The following is a 14,694-nucleotide window of genomic DNA, read 5'->3' on the forward strand; positions in this document are numbered from 1 at the left end:
TTCTGCCATCTTCATCCCTGGTAAATATTGTTTACTATCTCTTCTGTCTTGAGAAGGTTTTCAATAGTAGGTGCTTCTACTTTCTCTCTTCTCACTCTCTTAACCCCTTATGGTCTGACTACTAACCTAATCATTGCACTAAAACTGCTTTCTCAAAAGTTACCAATGGTTTCTTAGTTGCCAAATCCAATGGCCTTTTCTCAATTCTCATTCTTCTTAACCTCTCTGAAATTTTTGACACTGTTAAATCACCCTCTCCTTGATATTTTCATCACTTTCTCTCCTGATTCTTTTCATCTCTATCTGACTACTCCTTCTCTACCTCCTTCACTAGATCTTCCAGCAGATCAGATCTTCCAACTCTAAGTGTCCCTCAGGGTCCTGTTGTGGGCCCTCTTCTCTTCTCTCTCTGTACTACTTCTCTAGCTGATCTTATCAACTTCCATCAATTTAATTACCATCTTTAGGCCAATGATTATCCACTCTAACTATACTGCTCCAAACTCTTCACTGGCTTCCAATCTTGGATTTCCAACTGCCTTTCAGATAGTAGACATCTAGTAGATTTTTACCCAGAACAAGGAAATGGCAGCATGTTCCTGTTATATCTGGGCAGCTAAGATGTTACAGTCATATTCCAGTTACCAACTATGCCAGTAAAGCTAGGGAACTATAGGAGAACACTCTTCCTCATCTCCTGAGACCTTCACTTCATCCTCAAATCTCCAAGAGGGTAGAGTTTTCCTCCAAACATTATAAAATTGATTACTGTTTAGAATTTATCCTTTGGTGATTTGTCTAATGCAGTAGCTCACTTTATCACATGCGGATATGGCAAAATATTATCACAATACTGAGCTTCAGTATAGGTAACATATGAAAGGTTTAAAGACTAAAGTATATGCCACTATCTTTCAATTAACATGTGCTATTACATAACTTTTACTTACTCATTCTTTTGTCCTAATGAGGGATGGAAGTTCAACATACTAATAAAACAATAAAAATCTACATAGATCTTAATGTTAAAGAACAATAAACACCATAATGCATAATTACACCTTGTTTTTACTGAAAGTAAATTTGATGATTCTATAAAGCTTATAAATATTTACATTTATGGCTAACAGTATAAAATGCATTTAATGATTAAATTGTTTAAAAGGTTGGTAAGAAAGTAACTCTGGCACACCCTTTAAATTACTCAAAGGAAATCCAAAGCATGAGTTAACTTTTTTAAGTCAAAAATCTTTTGAAAAATTATCGGAAAAAAATTTTTTGAATCCAGCTCACTCTTGGAGAAATGGTATCCCTGCCCTGAATAGAATCTTAACCATTCAGTTACATTGAAACATTTTTTCTAAAACAGAAACTATACACTATCAAAATTTGGTAATGATCTTATAACAGCCATAGCAAGAAGACCAAGTACATTTCCTTTCAACAAATCACAGTTTCCATGTGTTCAAACACCATGTTGTAAATTGAATTGTTGTACATAGAATTTAAGTTGAAAATTTTCATACTGATATTTTTGAAGCATCTACAAGTTAGTAGTGATTAATGATGAAAGCTTGGAAATGCCAAGGAGCCAAAGAAAGGAGGAAACATGTCTGTATTTTATTCTCAGTGGTTACCAATGAGTAAATTTTTTTTTAACCACAACTATTAAGAGCATTTTGAAAAGCTATCAGAAAATACAAAAAAACAAGTTTCTTTACGTTCTATTAAGTAAACATTTTTCTTTTCTCTGTAACATTAGGACTTAAAACTTTTAAAAATTTTATTTAATAAATGATGAGGAAGCATTCAGAAATTCTCCCTTAAAAGCTAATGAGAAAAATCTCTAAGCCCTGGGAATAATGCAATAGTTGTGCTATAATTCAATTCAACAAACATCTAGTATGTGCTTACTATGTGTAAGCTACTGTACTAGGCACTGGGAATACTAAGCTGTTTTATTGTTGTTTTTTTAAAGCAGGTCCTTACACTCATGGAACTTATGGCCTTAAAAGCCAAGAAGCCTTAAGACAGTATTTTAAGGCATTTCAGGCAAATATTTACCAAGTGGAAAATGCAATTTCAAGTACAACTTATATATTTCCTCTATTATATATATTCCTCTAAAACAGAGCAAACAGCATGCTTCTTCTGTAACAGTGTTTTAAATTTCCATTATTTTTCAAAACCAAATTATTTATAATGCAGTGACCCACAATGATTTGAGAAGGTTCATGATGAAACATGTCACCTATGTTCTAACAGAAAGGTGATGGACTCAGAGTAAAGAATGAGATGTATTGGTTTTTTGTTTTGTTTTGTTTTATTTCCTCCAAGACATGGTCAATGCAGGAATTTGTTTTGCTTGACTACATATTTTTTAAATGAGTTTTTTTTTTCCTTTCTCAGTGAGATTAGAGGGTGGAGGGAGAGGAGCTGGATTTTTGTTGATTGGGAAAAAGTTTCTTAATCTGAAAAATTTGACAGACACTTTGCTTTGTCAGATTAGAAACTTTTTCCCAGTCAACAAAGTGTTGGAATTCAGTGGTGTCAAACTCACAAAGGATCCCTATGCTCTGCAACATGACTTAGAAAACCACAAATTAACATTATTTATGCTGTGTTATATTTTTATTTATTTATTAAAATATTTTCCAATTACATTTTAACCTGGTTCAGACTGTGCTAGGGTTTGCTGCTACTGGCTGAGTTTGACACCTCTAGATTTTAAACCAGACCTCCAATCCCCATTTAAGATCTTATACTTAATTAAAAAAGAAACTTTTGGGGGGTCAAACTCTTTGAACATTAATGCTATTTTACTCACTTAAATTGGATGATTAACAAGTGAACAAGGAAACATCAACATAATGTGCATCTGAACACTTTTATATGTCCACATATTTAATTGCTTTTTTATGGTTTGTCTTTTTAGCACCCCAAAACTACATCCACTCAGAGAAATGATATGGGAGGAAAATGATAAAGGAATCAAATTTCTTACCTGGTAGATATCAGAGAGGCTGCTGCTTCCAGAATCACTGGTGATGCTACATCCTGAATGACTAGAGGAAACGTGGGTCACCTGTGGGTGGAGACTGTCAGTAAGGTGTAGTTTTGTGAAATCTGCCGGAAGCTGAAGGGGGAGTAGGAAAAATAAGATTACAATTTGAATCATCTTCTAAACATTAATAAAAAATCATTTTACATATCACACACTAAATTATCACATATATATACACACAAATTTGTTGGAAAGATATTTGTGTATTAAAAAAGAAACTTAAAGGGCTGTTCATGTTTATACAATAGGGATGTATCTCCAAATTCAGTATGACTCAAACTCAGTAAAAGTGAAGATTTCCAATGCTAGCATATTAAATGGAATGAATGATAGCTTTCAATATTTATAAAGTGTTTAGGAAATAACTGAAATCAGAGAGTTACACTCAAACAGCATAATGGTAGAAGTAAGGAAGTTTAATAGCATTTGTTGAGGCTAACAAATCCAACTTTGCCACTCTATGGAGTTCTAACTAGAAAGATAATTAAAATACATTACTGTCAATACATGTATTCAGCTATGAAACTTCAACTGCAACTATTACCCACCCAATCTACCTAATCTAAAACAAGGACAAACAAATTAGACTAAAAAGTACTTGTTGAGGGTTGATCGGGGTGACCAAAATCAGTAAAAATCTACTTGTAACTAGAGATGTTATGTTTGAACACTGCTCAAAATAAATGGGCTCTCAATAGGTGATATAATCATTTTTCATTATAAAGATATTTTTGTTCTAGTGGTATTCACTCCTAATAGGATTTGATCTGTATTTGATTTCATCTGAAGAACACAAGCTCAATTCTATCTAAAAAGTAATTCTGACAGAAGTCTACTTTATTACAATGCAGCTCTAGGTTCTAGGTATCTAAGAACAGCATTAAGGCTAAAGGTAAATAGTATAGTTTCATTTCTTCCTATGAAAACATGAATTAGTTTATATTATATTCATCCTTTTTGGGGTCATGGGGCAAATTTTTGTTTTATTTTATTTCACTTTTTAGGCAATTGGGGTTAAGTGACTTGCCCAGGGTCACACAGCTAATAAATGTTTGGTCTGAGGCCGGATTTGAACTCTGGTTCTCCTGACTTCAGGGCCAGTACTCTATCCAATGTGCCACCTAGCTGCCCCCATGGGGCAAAATTTTAAAACTTTTAAATCATTTTGTTGGCTGTCATGTTTTATTTATTTCATTTACCCTTGAAATAAGATCCTATTTTTTTTTTGTTTTAGAATCATCATCTGTGGTATAAGGAAGGTGGAGAAACTCACTTAGATATATCAATAGAATAAAATTGGCAAAGAAGTGCAGGGTAATATTTTCTGTTGTATAAAAGGAAAAAAAACATTCTAAGTTTTCCTGCACTTAAAACAATTAGCCAGTGATACCTGACTCATAGTAACTATAGGATACAAGAATAGGCAAAATCCTTCTTCTGTCCAACTGCATTTGTCTTTTCAAAATGCCAATTTAGTAAACACCTGTGCATTTAACCTTTGGGCATAGTGACTGCATAATCACCTATGAGTTATATTCTTTAAAAAAATGCTTTACTAAAAAAAATCATAGGAAATGTGAAAAGTTTGCAATAATGTTTTGGGTATTGTCTATTTTTAAATGCTACCTTCCTCCTGGTCCTTCCACAAGCATGAATACTACTCAAAACTACCACAAAAAATTTTGTGATGTCATGAAAATAATTATATTGATCAATCAATCATACAAGTATTTATTGGGTGCCTATGTGCCAGGCACTGAGAGACATAAGCAAATAGTCACTGACTTCAAGTAGCAATGCAAATGTCAAACTAAATAAGCTAAATATGCAACAACAATAAAAACAATGACAGTAAAGTGTATAAAAATAATAGTGACAAATATGGTATCTACTAAAATGAATTAATTCCCTCATTTGACAGTACATATATGTACTTTTTAGAAACCATGCAATTCTTGGGATAAAGTTCTCAGAATAACATATTAAAGTTAAGTATCGTGAACGAATAAACATTGCCAGTTAAAAACTTTAAGGTGACAAGCAGGTACTGCATTTACGCAAAATATCATTACTTATTATTTTTATTCTTTGGAATAACTCCATTAGTTATCATAATAGAAGCTAACATATCACAGGGCTACTTCACTTATCTCTTACCCTTTTCTCCTTTTCTTTTACATTTCTTTCACATTCTTTTACTTTTTCCTACCCACTCACTTGAGTCTGGGGGTGGTACCACTATGGAAGTGAAAAATATGATCATTCAAGTTCATTTTTCAAGATCTCCTAAATTAGCCAGTGTTTAGGTGTTAGTCCTCACACAGTGTTTATAATGGGGGTGGAGCAAGAAAATCAAAATAAAAGGGAAGAGAGGCAGAGGAAGAAAATGGTTTGGTCTATGAGTGAACTTTGCTATGTAAAGTAACACAATCGCTGCACTGCAAAACATTATTATAACATAAATTCCACTATAATTTAGTCTGGGAGCATAGATCCCTAAAGAGCAACATTATAATAGTATTATACTATATTATCATCTTAGCAAGTTTCTGGCTTAACACACAAATTTCTACTTGACTCAGATATAAAATAGTGAACTCACTTGCATTGAAAGAGATAAAACAAAACCATTTCTCAATGAATAAGAAACATTTTATTTGACTTCTGCTAAATATGCTTTCATATATCTTATTCTCAATGCTCATGACTCATCAATATCATGAAACAAACTAATACTAGTTGTTAAGAATATCTACTTGGTGGGCTATCTTACTTGTTTAAGGAACTCACTATCTTAGCACTACAAGGGAATTTAGAGGTTTGAATGGTCCAAATTCCTTAATTTAAAGATCAGGAATGAGACAGAAGGAAAAATGACTTTCCCAAAGTCACACAGCTTAGTCAATGATAAAGCTAGTACTAGAACACAGGTTTCTTGACTCAGTCTTGCTTACAATGTGATAAGTGTCTATTATGAAGAAAATAAATTCACTAACTGGATCATGACCTACCTTGAGAAATGAAGGAAAAAACATTACATTGAGCTATATCCAAATCTACCTGAGCAGTATCTGTTTCTATGTTCCCAAGTCCATATTGAAAACTCAGTTGCATAGATAAAAGTAATTGGGGAGAAGGGAAAGGAAAAATGAGAAGAGTTATTTGTGATGGGGGGGGAGAAATCAACTTAAAAATAAAATAATTGGTCTTGTCCTGTATCCAAAGACAATGAGAAACATTTCACTGGACAATTACTCTTCTCACCTTAAATGGTCATAATGAGCATAAGCAAAAAGACCTTGATGAAGATAATTTAGTGTATGACATATCTGTCACAGGGAGAAATCCTACTAAGATTTGAAAATATGTTCCAAATGAAGTTAACACAAATCTTGATAACTGGTGATTTCAGTGGGTAGGTGAGCACAGCAGAAAGTTCTTTTCATTTGTTTGTTTGTTTTTTTGGAAATGGTGTTGGGATTAAGATATTAAAAAGGGGAGGGTTACAAGATTAAAGTACAAGAAGCCTCAGGCATACATATTCATACATATGAGAGAAGTACTTTTTAAGGGGAACGCTATCTTCCTTGAGGAAAAGGTCTGTTAAGATTTTGTCCTTGTATCCTCAGTGTCTACCAGTGTCTGGCACATAGGAGGCATTTAATAAATGTCTATTTAACAGAATTGAATGATACTAACTAGTTTATATAAGAACTGATGTTGTAGACTTGTTCTCATTAACACCACACCCTAATGAAAAGAATTAACTAGCCATAGCTGGCAAGGAGTCACAACTCAATGGACTCACTAAGTCTTTAGAAATAAATCTTAAGATAACTTGATAATTAAAACATGATTAAATCCATATGCTGGTCCAAGGATAGCACTCTATAATATCATGCTATTTCATACAAAATAATTAAACCTTCAAACTTCTAGAGTCTTCCTTTCCTCAAACAGCAATCCAAACCAGGAAAGGGTTTCTCTCTTCCAGCCTTTTCATGATTTGGAACCTTCCACAGCTGATCACCCATGATTTATTAAGCACTCAATGCGTGTGTAACATTGTTCTAGGAACCCTAAGAGGCTCTAAAGATGATGGAATTCATGTGCAGCACTTTGTATTTCAGGTGGCATTTGGAATCAGCATAAATATTACGGTCAATCTTGGTAAGAAAGCACGTGGCAGGAATTCACTTTGAGAATCAATACCTGCTGCATCCATTATTTGATCCATTTCCACAAGTTTCCTCTACTGAAAAATGAGGAGGCACACAGCTACCTGATTACAATACTCCTTCCTCACTCTGGAATCGAGTCTAAACATGGAGTGAGTCCTTCTCATACAGGCTCAGAACTTGCTAGGTAGTGTGTACAAATGAAGTACAATATATGATATGACCCTAGCTGGAGGAGCTTAAATCTACCCAAAATGCAAATGAAACAGCAAATAACACAAGGCAATACCAACTAAGTGGCACACACAGATACACTAAATGAAAAAAGAGTCACCAAGGAAGGTGATATTTATGTGGGCTGAAAAACAAAGAATGCTTAAATTGATAATAGTGAAATAACACCAGTTAGAATATTTTTTTAAAAACGGATCACATTGAAGTTATTTAAAATGAGGAATAAGGATGCTGTGACAGCAATTGTGACCTACTTTCATTTGAGCAATAACATTAGCATTTGATTATTATAAAATTTGGAAATCAAACATAATATTCTATGACCTCTGTGAATAATTTAGAGAATTATAATAGAATTTTGGAGCTTGGAGGGGCCTTAGTTTGCTTAGTCCAAACCTGTCATTCTGCAGTTGAAGAAACAGACACAAAGGAGTAAAGTTGCTTGTCCAACAAATTTCCTCTTAACACTGACTCCACGAATAGGCCAATATCCCTCAATTTACAGATAAGAAAACTAAAACTAAGAGAGGGGAAGTGATTTTTCCAAGCTCACATAGTGTTAGAATAGGGAACAGAAGAACGAACCTCTCTTAATTTTGCAGTAATCATTTGAAATTAACTATTTGAGGGGGGACGGGTGAATTATCACTTGTAATATTTTACATATTAAAAGATAGGACATTAAGAACAGGCAGAAATTAAATAATATAGGTTCATCCAGAATAAATATTTCTCATCCTCCTGGCTACATTCCAATTTAATTCATTTACTGACCACAGAAAGCATAGGGGAAACATTACTCTTTGGTTCAGTGATTTTAAAGGCAGCAATCAATAGACATAATTACAGAATAAGATACTAATTTCTATTGATTTTTTCTATAGACATAATGCAAACTGACATATACCATACAATATGATCTTTTAAAGTTAGTATCAATAATGTGTCAAAAAGGAGGTGATTTTCTTGTGATTTTTCACTCACTAAATAATTAGATATTTAAACCTTTAAAGGACTCAATCAGTCTCTATCTGTCTCTCTCAAACATAACCCTGTATCAACTGTTCATTAATTACTAAGCACATACTCTGCTAGAAGGGGGCTAGAATAACAATAGGTGAGTTTCTACAGAATTACGTGGCACATTGAGGGGCTGGCACCAGATTGTCACTTAACCCTGTTTGCTTGAGTTCCCTCATCTATAAAACGAGCTGGAAAAGGAGATGGCAAACCAGTCTAGTATTTTTGCCAAGAAAACCACAAATGGGGTCACAAAGGGTTGGACACGACTGAAACACAACTAAATAATTAAGCTAGAGAAATATAAAGACACAATTCAGTATCAGGCACTAAGGATGTTAATGAATAGATATCAGTTAAAAGGGCATATACCCAGATGACATGTTCTTAGGAAGGGTAAAAATATTAGAAACAGTTACCGTGGTGAAATGATGGACCAAGAAGGGGCATTGTGGAGCCAAAAAGCCATAAAGTTGGGGAATGGGACCATTCCTCTGTCATGACTGAGAGGAAAGAGAAATAAAAATGCTGGAAGGGGAGAGGGGTAGCAAAGAGATCCATATGGAGAGAAATAACAAAAATGACATTATTTACAGCACTGCAAAGACAGGGGAAGGGGATAAAGACATGATTTCAAGAGAACTCAGCCCTGAAAACAAACAAACAAAAAACTAGGTCCACCAAGTTTTGGGTGAGGCTGACTCTGGCACAGTATGATATAATCCTGAGATTTTAAACTGGATTAGGACTTAGAGATGATCTAAGCTGTCTCCCCACTTTATTTGAAGGACAAGGAAATTGAGGACTAGAGAGAGGCTAAGTGGCTTATTTACCTCAGGTCACACAGATAATAAGTGTGCTGGAAATGGAAAGAAAGAAGTAGAGTGTGTCACTTGGGGAGAACTAAGGGGAGTTCTGAAAGTACTCTGCCTAGCTCTATATCAGTTTGCATGAAAAAACAAGTCTTAATGCCTAAGACTTATATAAATTTTCTCTTCTGTTTCTTGTTTTAAACTGCTATGTATTTCCCTGTAGTGATTAGTGGTTAAAAACCTTTAAGAAGCCTCAAGAAGGGTTGTAGGCTAATTTAGGGAGCAGAGCCAAGAGAGAAGATGAAACCCAGGTAAAACTAGATAGCAGATGAGGGGACTTACTGGTAGAAAAGAACAACACAGTTCTAGTAGGAAATACAGGAAGTTCAAATAAAGGTACCAACTTGTGGAGTTCAGATTTGGGAGCCAAATAGGTGTTGAGAAAGGAATGTGATTTATAATGCTCTTAACTAAGTGGTCCATGCTAGGTATAAAGAAAAAAAAATGTGGAGGGAGGGAGAAAAAGAAGGAGGGATATTACTGGAGAAATAAAGATCTAAGTGTGAATTAGCACATCCTGAATTGGATGTTTAATTAATGCATAAAGAACAGTGAATAGAATAAAAATGGACATTTATATCATGCTTTCAGGTTTGCAAAACACTTCACAAGCATTATACCTCAGCAAAACCTTGCAACAACCAGGGAGACAAGTGGCATTAGTGATATTATCCTCATGTATAGAAACAGCAACTGATACCAAGCAAGGTGAGATGATTTGTCCAATAGCACACAGGTAGTAAGTATCTGAAGCTGAATCTCAATCCAGGACTTTGCAAATTTCAGGTTCTATATCAAATCCACTATGCTGCAGTACCTAATTAATCAATGACTCATTGACAAATGGTCAATACAGAACCTGAAGTTTCAGAAATAGAAAAAAGAAACTATGGAGACAAAATAGATTACAAGAGCTCACTCAAGGGAGCCAGACTCTTTGCTCAAAATTATTATTCTCTCCTCTACCTACCCCATCCCCATAGCCTCATTTCCCTTCCATTTTATTATACTACCTGATATTTCAAAAATTCATTTAAAATAATAAGCACTATCTTTTAAAATACAAATACACTGGGGAAGGAGGGAGTTAATGGGAAGGTAAATGACTATCACATTTTACTGTGAATTATTTCACATCAGATTTATCTCTGAACAAATGTACCATATTAACTATATGCAATAAATAGGAGATGGGGGGCAGTGGGATTGGTATGTAATATTGGTGCAAATAACAAGTCCAAATTGATTATGAACAATAATAGGTATCTTCAGCAGCTCTGTGACTACCGAAAGATGTTTATTAATGATAGTGACTGTGGGACAGAGGGTCCTGGGGCAGGAGTCTTCCATTTAGTTGATTAGGTTATTCTGAATACTTAGTTCACACTCACACAGTCACATGATTTTTCTGGGTTCAACGTGCCCAACTATTCAATAAATAGCTATTAATTGAAGTACTGTATAATGGAAAAGGTGCTGGTTTTAGAATCAGAGAATCTGGCTTCACATCCTAGCTCTGGTACCCTAAGCAAGTCATTTATTGACTAACTGATTTCATTTCTCTGGACTTCAGTTTCCTCTCTCTGCAATGACATGGGATTGGATTAGTTTATCTTTGAGTTTCCTTTTCTTCTGGCTCTAAGTCCCTGCTCCATCGATCTATGAGCCTGTAAGCCAAAATGGGCCACGATCAATTATTTTAAATGTAAAAAATTATCTGTCTCTATCTATTTCTGTTGTGTGTGTGTGTGTGTGTGTGTGTGTGTGTGTGTGTGTGTGTATAGATAAACATTTTTCTCTAAGAAACAAATGGATTTAAGAACATACCCTGCTATGGAAGAGAGGAAAAAAATCATAATCCAGAAGAATCCTTTATTTACATAAATGCAACTGTTTTGTGCCAGAATGTCACTGTATAAATATATTCTCAAAGCTTTCCTGAAACAAGCAAAGCAACCTAGTGCCCTAAAAATACAATGCTGATGAATCACTAACGATTCATGCTACTGTTATGCAAATGGATGAATCACATCTTAGCAACAAACTCTGGCTCAAATACCTGGGAAATGTAAAGGGTTGGAGAAATGTTTCAGTTTATGTTCATATAGCAAGTATAAGCCTAAAACTCATTACACATAGTTTCTTGAAACAGTGGAATTATTCCCATCAAAAATAGTAGGTTATTGAAACTTCTGTAGCACGATATGGAGATTAAATGACAAATGCTTAGTTTACACTTCACTAATAAGACTCTACTATATAAAACATTAATATAAAACTACTATTTTAAAAATGTCAATACCTGTCAATAGTGGCAAATACTGCGATAATTTTTTAATGTGTTGATGAAAAAAACGTTTTGGCATGTTACAACCGATAAAGATATAAATTAAAGGAAAAATTTCTTAATAATTAGGACTGCCTAAAAATGAAATAGCACCACTTCAAGAGGTGGTGAGCTTCCTCTTGCCTAAAGGTTTTCAAACAAAGGCTGGACAACCATTTGTCAGGCACATTATAAGAAGATATTCTTGCTTAGATATGGGTTAGATTACATAGGCTCTGAAATCTATACATTCCATGGCTTTTTTTGAGATTGATTTTCCTTTGTAGAAGAAAATAATCTTCAGGTTAAAAGGATAGCTTAGTTTAGGCTAAACAATTAGGTCAGGTTAACCTTGGGCACTGTGCCAAGTGTTGGGGATACAAAGAAAGGTAAAAGACAGTTTCTTACTATTTCATTTAGACATCATTCTAACTTTTGGTTTCCACGGTCTTGTTGTTTCTCTCATTGAGAATGGCCTCATTTCTATCCTCCATCTAAACTCTACCCATCCTTTAAAATCCAAATTAAGTGCTATCTCCTCCAAGAAACTTCAGTCATTACAGAATTTCTTATTTCCCACCTCGTGCTACAGCAATTCTGGATTGCACCATAACATTTGATGCTACAGTTGCTGTAATATGAATGTGCCTCCTCTTGTCCACCAACTGTTTTACATATAGACTTCTCTTCTCCACCAGACTGTAAATTCCTCTTAAAGAGAGGAACTGTATCTCTGCATAGCAGTTCTTAGATCAGTGATTTAGGACACATTGAGCAGTTCAATTCTTGCTGGTTAAATCAAAGTAACTGATAAAATTCCCATTTTTAAAAATCAAATTTCATTGTCCAGTCTAAATCTACTTCCATTATTTCTTGGGGTAGCCACTAACAAATAAACACAAGGTCTTTTGTTTTCTTTTGACGGGGAGGGCATATAGCTAGAGAGTCATCCCCATGTGGTAACTCCCTCCACTGATACAACACTGATATAGCAATTTATCTATAATTTAGTTTTTTAGAGCTACCAAAGGATAACAGGACACAGGTTTTTCACTTTTTTTGGTCATACATCCCTTTTGGCAGTCTGGTGATACCTATGGACCTCTTCTCAAAATAATGTTTTTAAATGCATAAAATAAAACACACAGTATTACAAAGGAAACAACTTATTTTGAAATAGTTATCAACATTTAAATGGAAGAAAAAGGTCACACACTCTAGATTATGAACCTTTGCACTAGAGGTTAAATGACTTGAGCATGGTCACAGAATCACTATGGATCAGAGACAGGAAGAGATTGCACTATTTTGCCTTTTGTCGAATAATGGGTGTGTGTGTGTGTGTGTGTGTGTGTATAAATCCCTTTGTTATTACTTAAGAAACTTAGAAAACATAAATGAGATTTTTAGCACTAGATAAGTTCTCGGTTATTTATATTTAATCTCATCTTCCCCTACACCTATCCTTCACTTTCCATTCCTCCTCTGCTCTTCTTCACACAAATCTGCATGTAACATCTGAAATGAATAGAGATCTTGTCATTTTTCAGTCATCTCCACCAAGTAAAACAGTTTAATTTCAAAGTTTTTAATGCTTTAATAATTCAAATACTGAACTAATTAAGAACAAACTCCCACTCTGACCACAATTTCAAATATAGTGACTCTTTCCTCTCTCCCCAAAGACTCAAAAAAATAAGTTGTACTCTTCTCCATGATCAATTGCTTATTTTGGAGGGGAAAAAAAAGAGCACACAGAATGGGATTGAGGGAAAATTTACATTTGCACTTCAGTAATGCTGAAAAAGCAATGAAAAGTAATAAAATGTTTTTTTTCCTACACTTAAGCAGAAACAAAATCTTTCACCAGAGTATTAGATATGTTTATATTCCTCTAACCAAAGTATATTAGGTATTGAATATATAACCTATTACTAGTCCTGAAAAGGTTTATATAAATCAAATTTAAGTAAATGAATGATTTTAAGTCCATGATAATTTGTACTATCTCCCTGTCATGTTGCAGAAAAAGTGCTGAACTTGGGGAGTCAGGAGACTGGGGTTAAAACATCAGCTCTATATTTAATGGATGCAGATAATGTTTATGTTCTTTACCTTACAGGGAAGGTCTAGGGGGGAACAAAAGGCTTGGTAAATCATAAAGGGCTATATCAACGTGTTATTTTTTGAAGGAATCTTTATAAGAGTAGATTTTTGCCAGGGACTAATGGTAGCATGTGCCTAAAGTCCCTGTTACTAGAGAGGCTAATTCTGGTGAAAAGCTTGAGGTCAGGAGTTCTGAACTGAAGTGGGGCTAAAACCAAATGGGCCTCAGCAGTAGGTACTGGACCTGCATGGTGAGTCCCCTGGAGCAGAGGGCCTTCAGGAAAGGCAGAGCAGGTTAAAGCTTCCATGCTAACTGGATCAGGCCCACTAGGCTCATGAATAGCCCACAGACAGAGGAGACATTGTAATATGAATGATCTATTTTGAAAATTCAGATTTGCATGTCAATTTTTATTTTTTGATGTGTAGATATCTGACAAGGTACTTTATAATATTTGACTCTTAGAGGCAACAAAATAGTATGATACTTACTGCTCAAACCTACCCTCCAGAAGGATACATGCCATCAAACTGAACTTGGCATGAAGCATAAAATCCTCACTTCTTATACACTGAACATATCTCCATAGGGGTCTAGAGTGAGTAGAAATGTTGAGACTGTAAAACACCAGCTACTCTTATGATGAATCCATCTTTGCATCTCTTTCTTACACCCAACATGGTACTTCGAGTCTACAATTTTTTCTTTTGAGAACAAATTCAGGCCATGAAGAGCTACCTACCTTAATCTATAGTTTTCTGACTCCAGAGACAATGTTTTCTATGGTATCAAAATGCTTCACAGAGAGCAAGCAGTGATGCTGGGATTCGAACACAAGTCCTCTGCTGATATAAGGGATAGAGCACCCAGCCTGGAGTCAGGAAGACTCATTT

General features: G+C 34.7%; 1 protein-coding gene across 11 annotated transcripts in view; it reads right to left on the minus strand.

The window, feature by feature from the left end:
* RAPGEF2 (Rap guanine nucleotide exchange factor 2) overlaps nt 1–14,694 on the minus strand; it is a 310,785-nt gene that overhangs the window by 55,546 nt on the left and 240,545 nt on the right. For all 11 annotated transcript variants that reach the window (XM_020969701.2, XM_020969697.2, XM_020969698.2 and 8 more), the window contains one exon: nt 3,005–3,136. In XM_020969701.2, coding sequence (XP_020825360.1) covers nt 3,005–3,136 — 132 coding nt within the window. The remainder of the gene's footprint in view (nt 1–3,004; nt 3,137–14,694) is intronic.

This window comes from Phascolarctos cinereus, unplaced genomic scaffold (genome assembly GCF_003287225.1).
Source record: "Phascolarctos cinereus isolate Bilbo 61053 unplaced genomic scaffold, phaCin_HiC Scaffold_9;HRSCAF=440, whole genome shotgun sequence".
Taxonomy (NCBI): Eukaryota; Metazoa; Chordata; class Mammalia; order Diprotodontia; family Phascolarctidae; genus Phascolarctos; species Phascolarctos cinereus.